The following is a 21,087-nucleotide window of genomic DNA, read 5'->3' as shown; positions in this document are numbered from 1 at the left end:
TGCTAGAAAAGGGAAGGGAGTTGGTTTGGCGTAAGTATTTGTAAATGCTTCCCTAGGTAGTTTTGAGCTATCTTAAAGAATTTGTTCTAGAATGTTGCCAGGATTCAATGTTTCCCTCTTTTGAAAAGTCTCCTGGGTCCGTTCTCGTCTCTCATACCTGCACAAAGATGACTGTAACCGCTTTCACTACTCTAGGATGTCTGCCATTTGGGTTTTGAACAATCCAGTCCAGTTTCGGGCTTCCAGACCCTCTTTAGGGTTTAGGCTGGCCTCACTTTGAAAAGAAAGATACAGACTGGAAGCAACTCTTCCTTTTCCTATCACCTGTTAATATTATCTATTCTTCCATAAACACTGGATGATCTTCCTCATAAGAACGAAACTCCTTGTGAGTACCCCAGCTCACAGTGGCCTCTGGCTTTCCTGAACTTATCCTTGCAGGCCCACGTCACTCTCCTGCACCTGTTCTTGTCTGTGTACCCCATGCAATGTACCTAAAGGAAACTAGACTCACAGTCCTAGCTTCCAGACCCCTACTCCCCACTATTACTTAACTGGGGCAGTCACCTTGGAAAACGTATTTAATATCGCAATCTAATTTTCTCTACCTGCAAACTGAAAATACTACTGTTTACTTTTGGGGTTTTCGTAAGAATTAATTTATGCATAAGAGTTCCCTTCTCTCGTCTCCCTGGACACATTCCCTCAAGCTTCCTTTGCCTTCAAAACACCAGAGTGTTTCACTGTTGTCAAACTAAATGCAGAGTAGTGGCTGAGATTCTGTGCCATCTAGCATGCTGTGGAAACCACAACGCCTCCAAACAGGTTTCTGCAGAGACTACTCTTTGCCTTCCTCAATTAATTACACAGAAAGAATGGGAAAGGCACGGGGCGCGGGGCGGGCGGGGGGAGCGGGGGCGGGTTGCGGGGTGGGGCGGCGGGGAAAGTGTAAAACCCCTATTTCCCTCTAATCAGTAACATGACCTGCGAGCAGGCTCCCCAGTCCAAACAAAATGAATGAGCAACTGTCAAGCCAGGCATCATCTGAGAACCCTGCCCAGTGCATGGAGGCGCGCCCGGGGCCAGGAGCCAGCACATTTCCCCAGCCCAGGGGGGCTCTCTCAGTTGCAGGGCACCAAGGCGGCAGGAGGGCCGCAGCAAGGAAAGTTTTCTCACCAGCGGGAAAGGGTGTGCCTCGGCCGCTGGGGCCCAGCGGAGGGGAGGAAGCCCACCCAAGCCCCGAGCGCCGCAGCTTCCAGGCTTTTCGGACGCCCAGCGGCGTCCACACGCACATCAAAGGGCTGCCGGGAAGGTTTTAAACTTGGTGCTCTCCACGGGGTCCACACTCTTCCCGTGGGCGTCCTCACACCCCAGTTCTCCTCCTCCCACCCCATTCTCTAGCCCCTCTAAACTAAAGACTGCCCCCAAACCCAAGCAAGCCCTGCCTTGACCAAAGCTGCACGCGCCCCGCACCCAGCGCCCGGGCTTTGCTCGGCCCTGGGCGCCCTGTCCCGCCCGCAGTTACCGGCTGGCTAGCCCCGGCCCGCGGGCTCGGCCCTGGTTCCGGCTCCTGGCTCCTCCGAGGTGCGCGAGCGCCGCCGCCGCCGCCGCCGCCGCCGCCTCCCACCGCCCAGGGCCAGGCGAGTAGCTCCTAGATCCGAGGTGCGGCGGAGACGCGCGCTCCCGACCCGCAGCGGAGGCGACGCGGGGCGCTGGAGCGGGGGCTGCAGCGCGGAAGCCGCCTCCCCAGCGCGAGAGCCGCCTCCCCAGCGGGAGGCCGCCTTGGCCAAGAGGAGGTGAGCTTTGCAGATCCCTTTCCCGCTCACTTTGCCCCTCCGAGTCCGGGTCAGAGCCTGAGTCAGAGAATTCTTTGCCATCCCGGGCTCTGCAGTGGGTCCCTCGGGTCAACTTTGGGTAACAGGAGGAGCTCATTAGCTGAGCAAGAAGGAGTGGGGTATCATGAATCAAGGTTTGTGAAAAATCGGCAGCATTGAGTTCAAGTTCAGTAAGGCCAGAGCCCCCCGTAATGTGCTGCTTAAATTACTACCTCGATTTTAGTTTCTCTTCCTGCCCACTGGTCCAGGTGTCAAAGGGCAGTCAAACGTTCAAATGGGGTCCCAAAGGGCTAGCACTGGGCCAGCGTGGTTTGCTGCATTTATCAACTTGTCATCTAGGTTTTAAGCCCCACTTGCATTAGGTATTTGTCCTAATGCTCTTCCTCTCCTTGCCCCCCACCCCCTGACAGGGGTGGGAGTAGCATACACCCCCTGACAGGCCCCGGTGTATGATGTTCCCCTCTCTGTGTCCATGTGTTCTCACTGTTCAACTCCCACTTATGAGTGAGAACATGCTCATTTGGTTTTCTGTTCCTGTGTTAGTTTGCTGAGAATGATGGTTTCCAGCTTCATCCATGTCCCTGCAAAGGACACAAACTCATCCTTTTTTATGGCTGCATAGTATTCCATGGTGTATATGTGCCACATTTTCTTTATCCATTCTATCATTGATGGGCATTTGGAGTGAACAGGCAACCTACAGAATGGGAGAAAATTTTTGCAATCTATCCATCTGACAAAGGTCTAATATCCAGAATGTACAAGCAACTTAAACAAATTTACAAGAAGAAAACAACCCCATCAAAAAGTGGGCGAAGGATATGAACAGATACTTCTCAAAAGAAGACATTTATGCAGCCAACAAACATATGGAAAAAAGCTCATCATCACTGGTCATTAGAGAAAACCATCTTTATAGCGTGTGTATGTATCTTCTGCCTCATCCACAAGCAGTTTGATTCTAAATAACATAATTTGACAATCTGTGATAAGATTTGTTAATCATTCCCCAAGTGTCCACACCAGTTCCAGTTGCTCATTCCTATTCACAGGGATGTGATTCCTCACCCCTGCAGCAGAGCCTCTGCCAAGTGTCTTCAGGGCATTGTGAAAAAGAGTGACAGAACTGCTGCTTCTGAGGGGCTACGGTGTGAACAGGCCAGTTTCTGCCTTAGCTGTCGGCATCAGGTGGCCTTGTTCTGGGCAGAGCGTCAATGGCTCCAGACAGAAAACCAGGGCACATTGTACTTTGTGAAAAAGGCAGGTCACTAACCCTTGGTTTCAGAAGCTGAAACTGCAGCATCTGGTGAAACAATGACATCAATAGGATGGCCAAGCCCACATTTCTCTCCTAGGTATCTCCACCTCCTCATGGTTGCATTCATTCCTGTCTTCCTTCCTCCACTGTCAGCAAAAATCTTTTGACCTTTCCTTTGTAGGAAAGGTCATTTCAAACACCACTTCTCCCAAAAAGCCTTCCTCATTGTCTCAGCTACAAACGAACTCTTAATCTAAAATCTGATACCTCTCTTATGGCACCTGACATTTCCTACTTTATTTTAAAATTTAGCCTATACTGTATACCTTAACTCCTCCATAGGCCAAATATTAATTTATATTTAATTTCTCCACAGGTCCTAGCATAATGTCTTCTACCCAGTAGACATTCAATGAGTATATTTTTACTGTTGTTGTTAATAAATTAATCTGCAAGAATACAGCTTCATTGTCTTTTAATTTTGTCTTTTCATTCCAAGATAACTCACAGAAATTTAGTGACAGGACTGAGTTATATGTAGCTATAGCTGTTGTTCATCAATATAAGTTGACAATGGTTTGTCTTGAAGGTAAATTCCATTTGCCTTATTTTGAGATTAGAAAACAGAGGCTTTAGAGTAATTTCCCTTAGGTCACAATACTAGTCTTCAAGAGAGCCAGGATTTAAACCCAGCACTGTTTGGCTCCAAAATGAGCTCACCACAAGCTCATACTTCTCCTCTTTCAGTCGTTCATTCAGGAATGCATTCATTTGATCTTTCAACAGATATTTGCAAACATTGACTGTGCTCAGCTGTGTCCCAGACACCAGGAAAATAGCAATGATTAAAACACAGTCCTTGTCCTCAAAATGCTCACAATCCTGTAGAAAGGACAAAGGTAAGGAAATAATAAAAACTTAGTATTATAAACCTTTTAGACTCATGGATGTCCTAGAGGAGCACTTGGTTTAACTTAGGTTATAGGAAGTAGGGGATGACAGTACGGATTCTCTAAGAAGATAGAATGTAATTTTAATTTTGAAGTTTTTTGCAATGCTAATGAAGGAAAGCATATGGTAGACAGAGGAAAGAGCGCTTGCAAAAACACGCGTGGAAGGATACAATGCATTCAGAGAATGGCTTTGCTGATTCAAGAGGGCTGCAGCATGGTGAAAGCAGAGTTGACATGAGGCTGGAAAGGTAAGCAGGGCCAAATCACAAGAGGTGCACAGAGTAGCTTTATGCAGTTCATCACCCGCTTAATATATATAAAAATCATGGCTGTCTATGTATGTCAACTTTCCAGGGTAGAGGTTATCTAACTTTAGTCAAATTCTCAAAAAGGCTGAATGACCCAGGGCTAGGAAGTGGGGGAAGTCACTTTCCTTTCCCACAGCCTTCCATAGGTCCATGGACTTCAGGAAATCCCAAGGAATTGCAACATCAACCAGGATATGCTGGATACCTGGATTGGGGTGGGTGCAAGGCTTGCCCCTGCCAAATCACCTCCAAACATGCAGTGGCACTGACATCCCTGGGCTAGGATGGCTGGACCCTGGTCCTCCCAGCACCTGTACCCATGTGCCTTCTAAGTGTGGAAGGAAGGGGTTGCTGGGTGGCCAGAAGGCCAAGAGGCAGGGAGGCACCTGAGAGTGTGTCCCAGGAAGGTGGCAGAAAGCAGGGCCACAGAGAGCCATGACTCTAAGCCCTAAGCGCATGCTTCATTGCCTCATCTGACTTCAATTGCTGCGATGGGCTGAATGGTGTCCCCCAAAATTCGTATGTCCTAAGCCTCGGTACCTCAGAATGTGACTCTATTTGGCGATCGGGCCTTGAAAAAGGTGATTAGGTTCAATGAGATCATATGGGTGGGCCCTACCCCAATCTGACTGTTGTTATAAGAAGAGTACACACAGAGAGACACCATGGGGCATATGGATACAGAAGGACTCCGATATGAAGAGGCAGCATGGGGGTGGCTATCTGCAAGGCAGGGAGAGAGGCCTGGAACAGAGCCTTTCCTGACAGCCCTCAGAGGAAGCCTACCCTGCTGGCACTTTGCTTTTGGCCTTCATTTCCAGAATTGCGAGAAAATACATTTCTATTGGTTAAGCCACCCAGTCTGTGGTACATGGTTATGGTGGCCTGAGCAGACTGATAGACTTACAGAATACCAATTCAAATTTCAAAGAAGTTTAAGAATTCCAAGATGGCGACCACAGAGCATTAAATCCCCAGGGAGGATTTAATGCTTAACCTTCTAAGCATGGTGTCGTGTGCCACTGCACCAGTCATATGCCCATGAAGCTAGGCCTTGGGAATTGGGAAATGGAGATCTGAAGACAACTTGGGGTACATCAGTGAGGTGGTGTGATTAAAGCTGGCAGATGGGTGAAATTGCTTCTTGGAAACATAAAGTGAGAAGAGAAGAGGGCTGATGTCAGAAAGAGCAACTAGGGACATAGAGGTGAACCAGAAAAGGTGAAACCCAGTGGAGAAATGGATAATAATGTCTAAGGCCCAAGGACATGTAATTAGGAACCAAACCCCATGGGCCCTAGCATGGAGATCATGTGGTAGGCGTTGGGACCAGGTTGCTGCTGGTTAAAGAATAGGGAGTGCAATTACAGGCTAGTCTTCTAAGCAGGCTTGGGAGGAAAGAGGAGACTGGGGCTGCTGAGGGCCCTTGTGCAGATTTATGGGAGGCAGGAGGTCAGGAGGCCTAATATCCAGCCCACACCCAGTCACCAAAGCTAAATCAGCCTGCTGGAAGGGCCAGTGGAAGGCCTTCTAACCAAGACTCCAAATAGCCTAGGCCTGAATAACAAAGCTGTAGCTGGAGCTTTTCCTGTGGATATATATATATATTTTTTTATCTGAATCCTCTCCCTAGCTCCATGAGAGAAGCAACTGTTCTGCCTCCATGCAGCCCCCAGAACAGTGGCACATAGTAGGCACAGGAAACAAATGTTGAATAAACCCATGGGAGACAGAGTCAAGGGAAAGGTTGTGCTTGTTTTGTTTTGTCTTTATTCATTTGTTTCAGACGAGAGACATAAACATGTTTCTAGATTGAGAACAAGGATCCCAAAGGAAGGGATAAGTTTAAGATAAGAGTTGAGAAAGGAAATAATTGATGAATAAGATAATAAAGAGTAAGAGAATAAATCAAGAGAACTTCTGGAGGGGAAAAAAAAAAACCTGAATTATCCTTCAGGAAATTTAATCATTTAGTCATTCAATGATGAGTATCTTGCATTGTCCTGGGCCCTTCTGGGGTTGGGGAACTGAAGGGTTGGAGGGTCAGGGTGGATACAAAAGAAAACCTAAAATATATTCCCTTTCATTTGTTCAAGGTGACACCATCTAGTTAAGAAGTATTTTATGGAAAAAAATACACAGCAATGAAACACAGCAAGAATGTTCCCAGAAGTCTGAGTAATAAAGAAAGATTTGAAAACAGAGTGAACTGAGAAAATGCCCGGAGGCATTACAGCAGAGGTGGAGAGCAGATAGGGAAAAGGAAGTAGAGAGAAAATAAGGGAACATGAGCTCTGGCATGGTTTCTTGGCAATGGGCTGGCTGGCAGCTGGCAGCATCAGGAAAACAGGGGCTCAGTGTTGACTCAAGACCTGGGAAGCTCCATTTATTTTCCAGTTGATTAGGACCAATGCCAGCAGTCAGGCTCAGCAGGAAGCAGTAAAATCAAGACTTGTCTCAGAGAAGGACACATCCCTGATAGTTAATGTGTCTGGGCATGGAAAACCTGGCTTTTTTATAATGAGTCCAACAACAAGGCAGGACCAACTGAAGAAAGTGATGAGAAAGAAAAATTGACATTGTTTTCAGAAGTTAAAGTACACACTATGACACAGTTACCTCTCTAACTTGTTTCCTTTAGAGACGAGGATAATCTATCATCCAGTTAAATCAAAGGCAAAACCTCACACACAAAGGAACCCAGGAATTCTACTAGCTAAAGCCAACCCAGGGAGCAGCAAGTACAACTCATATCAAGGATACAGTTTCCTCCTTTTCCTCAATTAAGTTTCAGAAAATAAATAGGAGGAGTGAGTGTTCAGAAGCCCCAAGGCTTGCAAGATGTGAGGAGTGCGTGCTGCAAATGGTCACGTTCTCATCGTGAATTGCTCCCATCTCATTAATGGCAACAATTCTCTGCCCATTTCCTTCTTAGGTGATTTGGGGGTTTATTGAGTATTATAAACTTTCTTACTCTTTGGCATAAATTGGATTTCATTTGCTTTGTCTTGGTTTTATACTGTTGCTCTTTTCAAATCAGCACAATTATTCCTGAACATATGTGCACTGCTTTCACTTGCCAATCATTCCTTTTTATTCCATGGAACACATGCCAGGGCACCGCACACCTCTGCAGGCTCATACATACAGGACCTCAGCCCCTACCTCCTGGTAATATTCATTTTTTCTTTCCCTTCCAATGTTTAATCATTTACTTGAAGCTTCCCTCTTGCTGCTAATCCTACTGTTTTGTTCCTCCAGTAGAACTGCACAGACTTCCACCCACATAACGTGGCACTAGGCAGACAAAACATCTGATATATTTTAGTTCATGCTTGGCATTCAGTCAAGAAGACGAAGCTGTGAGCCATGCTGAAATGCCAACTAAAATTCATTTTGCACTACCAGAGAGAGAGATGGCGCACCGAGGAGAAACTGTAGCCTCATGGCGATCATGTGTAGCCCTAGGCTCTAACACTAGCAAATTTCTTTCCCTCAAAATTGAATTGGTGCATTTTGAAGTGAAATCCTGATGGCTTCTTGTTTACTATCACACAATAATGAGGAAGCTTCAGTTTATTGGCACGGAGCTCAGCCACTCTCAGACAGCAAATGGAAAAGAGAGACTAACTTGTCCTGGTGCTTTGCTCCTTGTTATTCCTTCAATTGTGTCACAGCCAATACAACGCATGATGGAATTATTCCGAAATAGAGAAACACGTTGAGCCTAGACATTGACTGTTACAGCGGTGTGGGTGGAGTCCACACATACTCATGCCCCCTCTCTTTCCCACATGCCTGCACACCTGTCTATGCAGTGAGGGGAAGATGAGGTCTTGCAGCCCTGGGTGGCTTCATCTGCCCATGAGGGTCACTTTTCTCTTCTTGGTTCTTTTACCTCAAAGATATTCTGTGATCACTATGTGCTGAAAGCATTCAGCATTCTTCTGCCTCTGCTCAAATTATCATTAGTACTATTCTTAACATTTCTGGTCCCGCCAAAATTCATGCCCATTTTGTAGAAACTGACCCAATGTGAGGATGATGAATAATAAAAAGAAGGAGGTGTGTGTGTGTGCACGTGTGTGGGTGTGTGCATGTGCGTGTGTGTGTGTATCTGGGTATGTGTGTCTGTGTATAAAATCTCAGAAAGAAATGTTGAAATAAATATGAAACATTTAAATTTTTTATTATTTTAAAGGTAATATCAGTACTTTTTGGAAAACAAAATAGAAGAAAAAGTCATCTATAACTTCACTACTGTAAAACCACCAATGATAGCATTTTGTACTTTTATTTTTAAATTTTTTTATTTTTAATTGTTATGGATACATAATAGTTGTAAATATTTATGGGGTACATGTGATATTTGGTACCAGTGTGTCAATATGTAATGATCAAACAGGGTAACTGGGATATCCATCACCTAAAGCATTTAACATTTCTTTGTGTTAGGAATATTCTAATTCTACTTTTTAGTTATTTTGAAATATACAATAAGCTATTGTAAACTATAGTTGCCCTATTGGGTTACTGAGCACTAGATCTTTTTTTTTTTTTTTTAATCTAACTGTATTTTTGTGCCCATTAACCAACTCCTCTTTATCCTCTCTCCCTACTACCCTTCCCAGTGTCTGGTAACCATCATTCTGCTTTCTATCTCCATGAGTTCAATTTTTTTTTTTTTTAGCTCCTATATATGAGTGAGAGAATGAGATATTTGTCTTTCTATATCAGGCTTATTTTACTTAACATATTGCATTTACTTTAAGACTGTTGTAAAACATGGCTGTTTACATAGCAACCATATGGTGTATTAGTCCATTCTTAAACTGCTGTAAAGACATACCTGAGACTGGGTAACGTGTAAAGAAAAGAGGTTTAATCAGCTCATGGTTCTGTGGTCTGTACAGGCTTCTGTTTCTGGGGAAGCCTCAGGAAACTTACAATCATGGTAGAAGGTGAAAAGGAAGTAAGCACATCTTCATATGGCCAGCAGGAGAGAGAGAGAGAAGGGGTGTGGTGCTACATACTTTCAAACAACCAGATCTTGTGAGAACTCTATCGCAAGAAAGTCAAGGGGGAAATTCACCCCTATGATTCAATCACTTCCCACCTCCCACTGGTAATTACAATTCAACATGAAATTTGGGTGGGGACACAGAGCCAAACCATATCATATGGTACCTTTAAATGAGTATATTGATTTTCCCACATAATTCCATTATATTGTAGGCATTTTCTATATTATTATATAACTTTATAAGCATCGACTCTTTTTTGAGAGAGTGTTCTTGCTACATTACCTAAGTTGACCTTAAATTCTTGGGTTCAAGTGATCCTCCCACCTCAGCCTCCTGAGTAGCCAGTACTACAGGCAGGCACCACTGCACCTGAATCCAAACATCAACTGTTAATGGCTGAGTAGACACCATAATTTATTTAACTATCTCATTATTAATAGACACTTAGGTGGACTCCAGATTTTTTCTACTATAACTATTGCTGCAATGATATTTATATTTATCATTATATTATATAAAGGCAGATATGATAAAATACACAGCTATATTACAGATATTACAAAATACAGTTATTCTCTCTGGACCTTAATATTTATTTCACATTTGCAGAAATTTTTCAGATGTCTACCAATAGGTGGGTCCAGCAATATCTAGCTTTGCAAACAAGGGCCCCCTGTGGGTAACAGCAGACATATACCAATGCAATTTTTTGTTTAAAAACCCTAAATTTTTCCTTATTTTATTATCAAGAAATGTAATTATTAAATGCCTTACATTTATAAGTGAGAAATCATCCATTTAGCCTGGACTTGATAAATCTGAGGGCAGGGAGAGATAATAACTGTCTCCAAATGTCTGAAGACCCAGAAGCCCAGGGAGACTTGCTCTGTGGCCTCAGGTGGAGGCGGGTTTCAGCTGAGTGAGGGGAACTTCTGCCAGGTTGTCCAGAGAGTTCCCCCTTGGTGGCTATGATCTGGAACAGGCTGGATAAGCACCTGGCAAGGACAGGGTCAAGGTGTTCATCAACCTGCAAGGCTGGATCATGTACTCATTAAGCTCCCTTCCAGCCCTGAGAAACAGTGACTCTAGAAGTTATATAAAATGAGTGTTCTCTGGCCGGGAGCGGTGGTTCAGGCCTGTAATCCCAGCACTTTGGGAGGCTGAGGCAGGTGGATCACCTGAGTTCGGGAGTTCAAGACCAGCCTGACCAACATGGAGAAACCACATCTCTACCAAAATACAAAATTAGCCAGGCTTGGTGGTGCATGCCTGGCTAATTTTTTTTGTATTTTTAGTAGAGACGGGGTTTCACCGTGTTAGCCAGGATGTTCTCGATCTCCTGACCTCGTGATCCACCCGCCTCGGCCTCCCAAAGTGCTGGGATTACAGGTGTGAGCCACCGCACCCGGCCCTCTTACTCATTTTTGAAAACCCCATGTCTGGCACATAACACGTGCTTTATCAGTGTTTGTTAATGGATAACCACAACTCACAAAACACAAACACTATTCTTATATCGTGTTTTTAAAGTATGTTGTTCTTATGAAGTTACAGTACCTTAGAAATGGGAAGTTCTGGTGTTTCATACAATGTTCAAGAAACTGGAAGGGTAAAGTATGGATCTGTGTATTGATAACAGAAATATTTGGTAAAATGTGCAGGACTGGCAGGGCAGGGTGACTCATACCTACAATCCCAGAACTTTGGGAGGCTGAGGTGGGAGGATAGCTTGAGGCCAGGAGTTTGAGCCCAGCCTGGATAACACAGCAAGACCCTGTCTCTACCAAAAAAAAAAAAAAATTTTTTTTAATTAGCCGACCCTGGGGGCACAGACCTCTAGTCCCAGCTACTTAGGAGGCTGAGGTGGGAGGATTGTTTGAGCCCAGGAATTCAAGGCTGCAGTGAACCATGATTGTGCCACCACACTTCAGCCTGGGTGACAGAGTGACACCTCATCTTTAAAATAAAAATAATAAAAACATGTAGGACTGATGCCTTAGGGAAATGTTTAATCTTCATTTTAAAGCATTGCTTATTTTGAGAGTTGCATGATTATTTTAGTGCACTTCAGTATGTTTTGCTTAATTAAATTCTGGCCTTTAGTTTTCCAGTACTTTACCAAGTTCTCCATTATAATCACTGGATTGTATTTACCCAGAAGTGAAGTAATCGTGTGACATCACAGATGTCCTCTGCACTTGGAAATTGAGAAAGATAAACATAACTTTCCATGGAAGGTTTCTAGCAGATTGCCCTCTATTTAAAGGGAAAAGTTAATACTCACTCCTCATGTTCTCATTAATTGAGAATAAAGCCATGTTAAACCTAAAGTAGAAGACGGGATATATCTATACATATACATACATAACATATTGTTTTAGTCCATTTGCGGCTCTAACAAAATACGGTAAACTGGATGGCTTATAAACAATAAAAATCTGTTTCTCATGGTTCTATAGGCTGGGAAGTCCAAGATCAAGGCACTGGGAGAATCAGTGTCTGATGAGGGCCTGCTTCCTGGTTCGTAGGATGGCAGCTTCTCACTGTGTCCTCACATGGTGGAAGGGATGAATGAACTCCCTTGGGCTCATTAATTTCATTCATGAGGGCTCTACCTTTAGAACCTATTCACCCCCAAAAGGCTTCACCTCTTAACACCATCACTGAAGGCGTTAGGATTTCAACATATGAATTTTGGGAGGACATAAACATTCAGACCATAGCACATATATAACATAAATGTATTTACAAATATATATGATACATTAATGTATGTAATTCATGAAGGAAGGATATTCAGTGGAAGAGAAAGAGCATCAGGTGAAAATGATTTAAAACACACGTCTACCTAGGTAGATGGGAATATTTGGAAAAGCTAATTACTGAAGATAGGTCTAAACTCATGGGTGTCTGTGCTCTGGAAAAACAATTGCTCACCATTGTCCACTTCTGAAAAATAAATTTAAAAAACCAATTAATGGAATGAAGCTGTTTGGCAGGATCAATGTACTTACAGAGAGGCAGTACAAGAGGCAGTGAGAACACAGGATCAGAGTCAAAGAGGTCTTCATTGGAATCTCTGTTCTGCCACTAACTTGTTCTGTGCCTTGGTTTTTTTATCTGTAAAATAGGGATAAACATGGCCTCCAGGTTTTTTGCAGTGATGAAATGAAATCACATACGTGGAGAGCTTGGGATGGTGTCTGTCATGGAGTAAATACCACGGGGCAGCAGCTGTTATTCTTGGTTATGCATGATATGAACAACAATCGCATGGCCACAGTTTCCACCTTGTTGTGAAAAAATGTTCAAATCTGGACTTCTGAGTTTGAGTCCAAAAGTAAATAATTTTGGTACTCTGGGTAAGTCAATGAATCTGTTTATGCTCTTTTTTTGTGACAAAGCATCAGTTATCTAATCCTCACAAGTAATTTTGCTTCAATTCCAGGGTCACATAAAAAGTGGTATCCCATGGCACATGTTTTCCTATGTAAGAAACCTGCACATCCTGCACATGTACCCAGGAACATAATAAAATACAATAATAATTTTTTTTTTTAAGACAGTTTCACTCTTGTTGCCCAGGCTGGAGTGCAATGGCACCATCTCGGCTCACTGCAACCACCACCTCCTAGGTTCAAGTGATTCTTCTGCCTCAGCCTCCCAAAGTAGCTGGGATTACAGGCGCCCGCCACCATGCCCAGCTAATTTTTTTTTGTATTTTTAGTTGAGACGGGGTTTCACCATTTTGGCCAGACTGGTCTTGAACTCCTGACCTCAGGTGATCCACTCGCCTTGGCCTCCCAAAGTGCTGGGATTACAGGCGTGAGCCACCGCACCCAGCCATATATATATATATATATATATATATTTTTAAGTGGTATCAAGAATGGCCCACCTCAAATGGACATCATCTCGGGATGTGAATGAGTTAGGCCTCAATTAGGCTTTCCATGAAACTAAAATATCTCCCAAGAGACGCTGCAGCTGCTGTCTGTGGTTCATGTTTTGCCAGGTTTGTTTTTCTCTGCGCCTGAGAGCATTTTCTGGAGCTGGGTTGCTTCCTTTTCACAAGAAACGGTGGCTGCTTGGGTAACTCGAGCTCCTTTTTAATTTTTTATTTATTTTTTATTTTTTTTAAGAAATCCAAGCAAAACATAATGAGGACAATAAATCTCTGGGCAGAAGCATTCCCAACTTAGAAAAGAAGTTGTTCACTATCTGCCGTTTTAGTAGATCTTAAAACATGGCTCCGCTTTCTTTTGATGAGAATGGACTCTGCAATATTTGCTTTAAACATGGATTCATTCCCTAGAGCAGTGCTCCGCCCCCCAACCCCACCGCCTCGCCCCCGAACCCACCGCCTCGCCCCGCCTCCCCACCGCCTCGCCCCGCCTCCCCACCGCCTCGCCCCCCTCCCCACCGCCTCGCCCCCTCCCCACCGCCTCGCCACCCTCCCCACCTCCTCGCCACCCTCCCCACCTCCTCGCCACCCTCCCCACCGCCTTGCCTTCCAAGGCTTTTCAGGTGAGCAACTGCTTTATCTCTGGGAAGGACACGATTAAGCAGCAGGTCTACAGCACACGCTCCCCTTTAAGAAGGCAGAGAATCCCCGTGCCCGCCTGAGGGGAAAAAAAAATCAGTGACCTTCTCTAATCTCCTTGTAATGATGGTTCTCCTGCAAAGTAAAGTGATGAAATTGATAGGGGAAGAATCCTGTAAGGAGAGATTTAGTCATGTGTACCAGATCACCTAGGATTGCTTCTGGAAAACAAATCTGGCGTCTGTAAATCTCTGGGGCATGGCTCCTTGTCACAGTTAAGTAAGCTATATAACTAGCTGAGTATAAAATGGAGAGGTTTCAAGACTGAAATGGACCTCCTTTGTATAAGTAATTTGACCTGCATACATCCCTTTGATACCTCATGTGTTCTCCTGAGCCAGAGTGGAACCAAAACTTCAAGAAAGGGCCTGGACACCTGCACTGAAAGTCCCACTCTGGTCCCTGCTCAGCCTATACTTCTTGATTCCTTGTCTCCTGGAAATTAGTAGTACAGCTTGTCACTAGGGAAGACTTCTGATTCATGTGAGTCAGATTTGACATTCTCACCTGGTGACCAGTCAGAAGTCTGGTGAAGGAAAAGGGAAAGGTGTGTTCAAGTCAAGCAGCAGGCACCATGCTGGGAGGCAAACTTCCTGCCTTCTTGAAGACAGCTGCCCCTTTTAAATCTCCTTTGAGATCTGCCTGCCATATGTAAGGACCTGGGACTTGGTTCTCAAAGAAAAATTAGTCTAGATTAGTATTAAGGGATACTTAATAAGGATAAAGGGATAGAATTCAGAACCTCAAATGGTGACATCATTCTAATTGGACAGATTTCTCTCAAATTCAAAATAAAGCGGTTTCACTAAAAATTGATCTTTGAATTTCCTCTAAGAGTATAGCTAAGCCTATGTCTTTAGAGCAGGAATGGCTATACCACACATTGTCAAATCTTGCCAGATAGATGGAATGTAAAAGCAGTTAATCAGGCAAGGCAACCACACAAAGCAGGAATGCTGATTTTTTCCAGATGGGATGTGGATCAGTGGGCTTCTGGGCATACACACATTCTTCCATCCTATATCCAGCTCTGCCTCTTAACAATCTCACTGCTTGGTCTATAAAGTCTACCTTTGTCCTCAGACTTATCATTTTGATTTTCTACCTATTTCCTCTTATTTTATTTTAATTGCCTTTGGGCTCAACCTTGGTAAGATCCCTGCTTGATCAGAAAAAACAAAGTTCACAAGACACTTCCTCATGATGGAGGAAGAATCAGCTTTATTTTGTCCTCTTTTAGTATTCTGCTGTACAACTCAAATGAATCAGTAAACAGCATGTTGCCTGATTAAATTCAGAAGATGAAAGTGCATGTGGTTGCTGTAGTCACCAGAAATAGTTATTTGTAGAGTGGGGATGAGAAACTGAATGCACTGTCAGTTCCCTCGCAGGACCAGGTGAAGTAATTTAACTCATCAATCAGACAAATCAAGCCATGTATGTCATTAGATGACAATTAAATTGTTTGAAAATCAGTTCTTCCTTCCAGTTTCTGAGGCAAACTCAACTCATAGTGCTGATTAGAGAACAGAGTTTCTGCCAAACTCTAATGGATGTTCTATCAGATTTTGGAAGCAGAATAAAAACAAGTCATCAAAGAGCAATCAACTGTGGGCTACCTTTCAGTTGCCTCATCGGGCAGGAGATGTTTAATTCTATACCAGATGCAAGGTTTAAATCAATAACTCATGCTTCCTTAAATCTCAGGTAGAGATCGTGGATTTCTGCATACTCTAAAGACATAAAATACAGAATATTTGCTACAGGATAAGAGATACTAATACACACAGTAACATTCTTATCTTCCTTCCACAAAAGATAATTATTTGTTTATATTTAACATACATTTATATGACATTTATTATTTGCCATGCATGGTATGAGTATCTTGTAAAGATTAACTCATTTCATCCCCATAACAACCATGTGATTAGGTAGGTACTATTTATATCTTTATTTCCATTTTGCTGATGAGAAAACTGAGGCTTAGAGAGCTCAAATAACTTGCTCAAGGTCACCTAGCCTGCCTGATTAAAACCTAGAGTCTGCTCCAGAATCTAGGCTCTTATCCACTTTGTTATGCTGTCTTATTAAATATTTTAATCACAAAATTTTTAAGTATTTAATTCAAGATGGTGGACAAAGTAGGCACCTGCTGCTTTGATTCAACCATCTTGCTAAGACCTGGAAAGTTCCTTCCTGTCCCAGTTTTGCTGTCATCAATTGGGTCTGAATGGAGGGTTCCACCTGTTTCTCCATTCCCTGTTATATTCCCAGGCTCCCAAATTATTGTTGCCCATTGGTTGCCAAATAACCCTCTCAAGATCATTAATTCATTCACTCCATAGACTCCTTCCATGTGCCAAGTGTGTACTTGGCTTGGAGAATATCTTCTAGGTGACTGAAAATATAATAAAAATCAGACTAGAAAATATAATAAAAATCAGACCAGAAAATATAATAAAAATCAGACATTAATGTTAATAAAGAATATCTCAGACAGATCAAAGAATAGTGAGTGATTCATCCCTGTTTTAGTGAGCACCAGTGCTAGACTAAGTGTCTTTACGGTTCTGGTTCTGTACTAAGTTCTGGGGACATATCAGTAAATAAGATAAACTCAGCCCCTGCTTCATAGAGCATACAAGCTTTGCAAAAGGCTACCAATAAAAAAGTAATTACAAGTGCAACTATAAGTTATTTAAAATTATAAATTATATTTCTAGATTTGACTTTGTGAAATGCTAAGATTCCCTGATGCAGCAGTTATATTCTCAGGAGCTCCTTATACAGTCTGCCAATTCTTCCTTTTAGAACTTTTGTAATACACATATATTGGCCACTAAGTAATTGAATTGTAATTCAATCAGCATTGCTATTGCTGGGTGGCAGAGAGATTCAGCAGTTACATAGGTGGCATGTCATGGTGGGGTGCACTGGGGGATTCTCACTGGGGAAGAATTCTTTCCTCCAAAGATCCTAAAGAGACAAAGTTGGCCACATCCATAGCACCCTGGAGGGGAACAAACCCTCCCTTGAAAATCAACTGACAAAAATTTAGTATATAAACTCTATAATTGGAGAAGATTTTTTTTAAAAAAGGACAATGTCTCAGTGATAAAAGCCTTGAGCAAAAGGCAGAGATTAATTCAGTACAGATTGTGAGGACAAGAGCCACAGAGACACATATGTGAATCCAGGCTGCTCTGTAACCAAGACAACTTCCTTTGTAAAGTTATCATTATCCATTTAGTGAAGACAAAGTGGCAATTGGTACCAGGACGCAGCTTGCAATCTTTGAAGTCTGTATTTCTAAAGGACCTATACATTCTTCTTAAGAAGAAGGGACTATCATTTCTTTCTGTCATCTTCATAAATTTCTAGGTACACATCTGGAGAAGGTGGGAACTTCCTGATCAGAATGAGCCAGCTAGGTAAGCAGACCCCTGAAGAGATGCTCACACCTTCTTTACCAGGGCTCTGCTCTCTGCACTTACCTTCATTCAGCAGCAAGGGGCAAGTGTTTTGGAGAGTGACCATTTCATCAAACATCTTTCTGTTGACTGTAAGCTCTGTTATTGCCTCTCAGAAGAACACCTGAGCTCCAACCCAAAGGGTCAATGCTACAGCCCTGAGTATTGCTTATGGTTATCATTTCCTTTTCATATTCTCCAAGCAGAGCCCCAATATTTTTTATAAGACTTAATCCATTTAATAATACTAACTGAAATATATCCAGTATGTACAATAAATGAAGAATGTGCCAACCAGTGTGCTAGGGCACTCTTATCCAAAGGGTCTATCCCCATGGAGGATCTTGGTGTCCCAAATAGTGTGAAAGGAAGTTCTTGGCACTGCTACGGATAGATGACTGCAAAGGCCTGTTTAAGGAAAAAGTCTGTTTAAGGAAAAGCTATAGGGGCCTCTGTGTTCAGTGGCCCTGGCACACTTCACTTTCAGGATTCAATTAAACAAGTCCTAGGGCAGTGTCAGCCATTAGGTTTGCTACTCTGGGGTAATAGCAGGAGATTAGAAAGGGAGGTAGGAAGGGAGATCTGAACAGTGTTCTGGGGTCATCACAAAGCAGCAGCCCGAGTTATGTGCCAAGACAACATTCTGAGATGCTGCCTTCAGGAAAGCAAAGTAAGGCTGGTCAAACCCAGTAGTAAAGGGCAATGAAGTATGTGAAGAAAGCCCCAGGCTTCATGTTGATAGAGCTGGCCAATTTACTTTCTAAATAGGCCAAGTTTTTCTGCCCCTAGAAAACATCAGTTGTCCATAACAAAATCTGATTAAATTATCAGTGTTTTATGATCAGTATGGGGATTTAGAATTACACATAGGTAAAATGTGTTGGTAAATGGGATGTGTTAAGAGACAAAAAGGCCTTGAAAGAAAAAGCATTTGTGGGCTCAGAAATTGTTTTATGTCAGCTGGGCATGGTGGCTCACGCCTGTAATCCCAGCACTTTAGGAGGCCTAGGTGGGTGGATCACCTGAGGTCAGGAGGTTGAGACCAGCCTGGCTAACAAGGTGAAACCTCATCTCTACTAAAAACATAAAAATTAGCCGGACATGGTGGCAGGAGCCTGTAATCCCAGCTACTCAGGAGGCTGAGGCAGGAGAATCGCTTGAACCCGGGAGGCGGAAATTGCAGTGAGCTAAGATGGCACCACTGCACTCTAGCCTGCAGTTTCACTGCAACAAGAGTGAAACTCCTCTCAAAAACAAAAAAGAAAAGAAAAAGAAATTATTTTTTGTCATTCCCATTTAAGAAGTAAGATCTAAAGAATATTTCCAAAGGAAAAGGAAATAACAATAGAAGGGTTTTTTGTTCATTTTGTTGTTTATTCTTACTTTCATCCTTTTGCCAAGTCAAATTTTAAAGACTTTATCAGAAAAATCATAACAAATTGAAGCAAATTCTGACCACAGTTCTAAATATATATATTTAGGCCCAAGTGACCCACCTCAGCCACCTAAGTAGCTGGGACTACAGGCACATGCCACCACGCCCTGCTAATTTTTGTATTTTTTGTAGAGACAGGGTTTCATCATGTTGCTCAGGCTGGTCTCAAACTCCTGAGCTCAAGTGATCCACCCTCCTCAGCCTCCCAAAGTGCTGGGATTACAGGCATGAACTACCGCTCCCAGCCAGAGGAGGTATTTTTAAAATCCATTCTCATGGATGTATAAGGACTTTAATTCAACACTCAATAAATATTTCCTTTCCAACCCCAGTGGACACACAGATAAGGATTGGGAAGGAAAAATCTAAAATCGTGCAATTGATGACATAGGCTTTGACTAATTTAGGTCTTGGGATTTGGAAGACCAGATAGTTTACTTAGACTCCAACTAAAGAATGTCCACGGCTCTCCCAACATCACCCAGTGTGATAGTTCCATTAGATTACACTTTATCTGTAACATGATACTTTTATATCCTAGCAGAAAAGTGCATTTCTGAGCTCATATTTGTTTTTCCTAACCTGCCTATTCCTAAGCAGCCAGTGCAGTACCCCCAGAGCTCCATATGTCTCTTTAGATCTGAATGTGAGGCCCCTAGAACAAAAGAAACAAAAGAAAAAAATTTCAATAATGATTTTTGATGCTGTTATTCAAAGTACTAGTATGTCTTTCGAAAAGAGCTACAAGGATATTAGGGATTAGGGATTCACAAGGGAACACATTATAGAAATGATAAAAACTTGAAAAAACTTTTTTGTAAAGCTCTTCATTGTGTAATTTTTGACTCCTATCATTGCTGAGGATAACCTGGCTTGTTCTAAGCCACACAACTTGCCATGCCCAGGTAATATAAATTATTTCCTTCTAAGGCAGTTGTATTTAATCTGATAAATAGCAAGTGACTCTGAAGTCTGGGAAAATTCAAAGTTCACTGCCTTATTTCCTGATGCCCAGAAATACAAGTTCCCAGCTCTGTGGCTTCTCCAAATGAACAAAGGAAAAGGAAATAACAATATAAGTGTTTTTTTGTTTGTTTCATTTTGTTTTGTCTTTTATTCTTACCTTCAATCTTTTGCTGGGTCAAATTTTAAAGACTTTGCCACAAAAATCACAACAGATTGAAGGAAATTCTGCCCACGGTTATAAATGATTAAAAAACCAATCTCTTTTTTTGTTTCTGAAGAGAACATGATATCAAAGTTTTGTGTATTTGTGTTCTCTTTAAGCCTAAGACTTGGAAAATATGAGTTAATAATAATATATAATATTTTTTCAGCTCTGTCCTCCATCCGCCCCTTTCTTTAAAGAGGCATTAAAAAGCCATCCCAGTAATCCCAGCACTTTGGGAGGCCGAGGCGGGCGGATCAAGAGGTCAGGAGATCCAGACCATCCTGGCTAACACGGTGAAACCCCGTCTCTACTAAAAATACAAAAATTTAGCCGGCATGGTTACAGGCGCCTGTAGTCCCAGCTACTCGGGAGGCTGAGGCAGGAGAATGGCCTGAACTGGGAAGACGGAGGTTGCAGTGAGCCGAGATCGCGCCACTGCCACTCCAGCCTGGGCAACAGAGCGAGGCTCTGTCTCAAAAAAAAAAAAAAAAAAAAAAGGCATCCTTTTCTATAAATCATACCTGTGCCTATTTTTCTGTGAACTATTTATATCCTTTGCCCATTTTTCTATACTTTTTTTCACCCAGGCTGGAGTGCAATGGTGCAATCTCAGCTCACTGCAACCTCTGCCTCCTGGGTTCAAGCGATTCTCTTGCCTCAGCCTCCTGAGTAGCTGGGATTACAGGCGTCTGCCATTGTGCCCAGCTAATTTTTGTATTTTTAGTAGAGACGGGTTTCACCATGTTGGCCAGGCTGGTCTAGAATTCCTGACCTCGTGATCCACCCACCTTGGCATCCCAAAGTGCTGGGATTACACCGCGCCCAGCCTAACACTTTTTTGTTTTTGAAACCAGCATTCATCCCCGCTCCCTAATTAAGTCCTCTTTTACATCATGAAAGTTGGAAGCTGGAAATTACGATTTAATAGACTTCCTTTCTTCCCTCTGGATGCAATTTATATTGTATGAGTAAAAGGCATGCCTGCAAGATTTTGGAAGGTGTTGAATTTCCTTTGCCTAATTTCTTT

At 42.8% G+C, this 21,087-nt stretch overlaps 1 protein-coding gene across 6 annotated transcripts in view; it reads right to left on the bottom strand.

Moving 5' to 3' along the window:
• The window catches only part of MRAP2 (melanocortin 2 receptor accessory protein 2), a 161,505-nt gene that overhangs the window by 111,505 nt on the left and 28,913 nt on the right, over nucleotides 1-21,087 (bottom strand). For 2 of the 6 annotated variants that reach the window (XM_063813249.1, XM_063813250.1), the window contains 4 exons: nucleotides 19,472-19,544; nucleotides 13,889-14,000; nucleotides 12,389-12,498; nucleotides 9,661-9,800 (listed from right to left, as the gene is read on the bottom strand). Coding sequence is in view for 2 of the 6 variants with exons in the window: in XM_016955947.4 (XP_016811436.1) it covers nucleotides 1,526-1,932 (407 nt within the window). In the remaining 4 variants the exon portion in view is untranslated. Of the gene's footprint in view, nucleotides 1-1,525; nucleotides 1,991-2,047; nucleotides 2,224-9,660; nucleotides 9,801-12,388; nucleotides 12,499-13,888; nucleotides 14,001-19,471; nucleotides 19,546-21,087 lie in introns of those variants that run through there. The other 4 variants (XM_063813251.1, XM_016955947.4, XM_063813248.1 and 1 more) reach the window with 4 other exon arrangements.

This window comes from Pan troglodytes, chromosome 5 (assembly GCF_028858775.2).
Source record: "Pan troglodytes isolate AG18354 chromosome 5, NHGRI_mPanTro3-v2.0_pri, whole genome shotgun sequence".
Classification (NCBI taxonomy): domain Eukaryota; kingdom Metazoa; phylum Chordata; class Mammalia; order Primates; family Hominidae; genus Pan; species Pan troglodytes.
This window is presented reverse-complemented; position numbering and strand designations above follow the sequence as displayed.